This window comes from Fulmarus glacialis, unplaced genomic scaffold (assembly GCF_000690835.1).
Source record: "Fulmarus glacialis isolate BGI_N327 unplaced genomic scaffold, ASM69083v1 scaffold26491, whole genome shotgun sequence".
In the NCBI taxonomy this organism is placed as follows: Eukaryota; Metazoa; Chordata; class Aves; order Procellariiformes; family Procellariidae; genus Fulmarus; species Fulmarus glacialis.
This window is the reverse complement of record NW_009195105.1, coordinates 13,150-14,946: the sequence shown is the minus strand read 5'-3', so window position 1 is coordinate 14,946 and position 1,797 is coordinate 13,150. Positions and strand designations below refer to the sequence as shown.

Genomic DNA, 1,797 nt, shown 5'->3' with positions numbered 1-1,797 from the left:
TTCATTTGTTCCTCAGACTCCTCTGGGAGCAAAACTCCCTGGTGTGCTGAGTTAACTTATCAAACAATCTGCCCTGCTCAATCTCTCTTTAAAATGTGGAATGAAAGTTTAATTGGGATCCTTAAGGCATCAACAGGATTGTGTTAATGAATGTTTGTTTAGCAATTTAGCAGTCATTATCTTCCCCAAGTTTCAGAACAGGCAGGGTAATTGTTATTGCTCTGAGGATTTCTGGTGACACCCCAAAGGCCCCCAAATCACAACATAATTTAGCAACCAATTACCACATAATTGCAGCATTCCTAAACTAGCAAGCAACAAAGGAAGGATCATATATAATTTTTTCTTTCATTTGTTGATTTTTTGAATGTTCCTCCTGATATTTACTGATATTCATTCTTTGTTAATGGCAAAATCTTCTTCATAATCTAAAAAGTGAGTATGAAAATAATACCAGATTGCTGGGATTTTCTGAGCTCCAAAGAATTGGAATACCAAGTGATGAAATGATATATTGTCTGTAAGACAGTGTTAGCTTTCCCACCTCTTTCCCCCCATTGATTGTTAGGCAGGAATGATTATTTCGTATTGTACTTAAAGAAGTATGACTAAGGAAAATATACCCTATCAAAAAAGGAGTGTTACTCATTGCTTACATTTATCTATGATTACCTCCTTACTAATTGCTATGGTATGATTTAAATGAAGATCTGCCTGGTACTCATAGTTTATGCATAGGCAAATTTCTCCCAGAGAAGGCTCCAAAGAGGAAGAGAGAGGAAGAACATTGCAAGACACATATTATGATGCACCATAAATTTAATGAGTGAGAAGTAGAATTTAAAAAAAATGTACAGCATAAGAAAGCAGTAGGGTTGAATATGGATAAAACTAATCATCCATTTCAAGGCAACGCTTTACAGCTGGACACCCAACTCCTACATGCAACAATAGAAGTTACATTTTTCACCTCATTGGTAACAGAGAAAGGCATTAAATCAGAAATGCCAAGCTCCTGCAGTCCCATTAGCTTAGGGAAAAGCTGAGGGTGGTCAGCAAGCATACGGCCATAGTCAGTCCTGCATCCGGATCACACTTTTAAGCTTCTGGTTGTTCCTGTCTGGTTTTTCCTCCAAGGCTTTATCATGGCCCACACCGGTTGTAACGACGGTAGGACCTCCCATAAAGGCCACCTAGACCTGAATATCCAAGGGTCCCGAGTCCCAAGGAGCTGCCAGAGGAGATAGGGACCCCCCCAGCATTGAGAACATCCCCTACAGCTGCAGATGCTGAGGATCCCACTGTGGTATTTTGGGGGAAGGAGCTGAGGATGGGTCCGGGCAGAGTCACCACCACGGGAGAGGGCTGGATCACGTACGTCGAGTCCTGGCACTGCCTGACGCAGGGCTCGTTGCAGCTATTTGCCAGCGGGGTTGGGCCACAGGTGGTGGGAGGACACAGGTCGTAGCAGGACATGTCTGCGGGGATGCAACTAAGTCTGAAACACAGGGAAGGAAGTAAATACAAGAAAGAAGTTGTAATTATAGTCATGTAATTAAACTGCAAATATGGTGGAGAGTGCAAGAAACTAACTAGAGACTATGTGGAGGACAGAATAATGTGTTAGTCTTAGGTTGAAAGGAGACTTCAGTGAAACCCAAACTCCTCTACACTACAGAGGACAGCTCAGGGGGTAGCTCTACCTGCTCCTGAGCAGTCTTTGATAGCTTATTTCCCACAACACTCCTGCAGGATGCGTGCAGCCCTGCAATAGGTGGGAAGCGAGGGACAAGGCTT

At 43.0% G+C, this 1,797-nt stretch overlaps 1 protein-coding gene across 1 annotated transcript; it reads right to left on the bottom strand.

Moving 5' to 3' along the window:
- Window positions 1-1,143: 1,143 nt before the first annotated feature.
- LOC104071844 (feather keratin B-4-like) lies at window positions 1,144-1,476 on the bottom strand. Its single transcript, XM_009587999.1, has one exon. It carries the CDS (start codon window positions 1,474-1,476, stop codon window positions 1,144-1,146), a length of 333 nt encoding a protein of 110 aa, XP_009586294.1.
- Between the last annotated feature and the right edge of the window lie 321 nt (window positions 1,477-1,797).

Excerpts from the sequence above, each read along its gene's own strand:
- LOC104071844 (XM_009587999.1), bottom strand. The coding sequence starts at position 1,476 with ATGTCCTGCTACGACCTGTGTCCTCCCACCACCTGTGGCCCAACCCCG.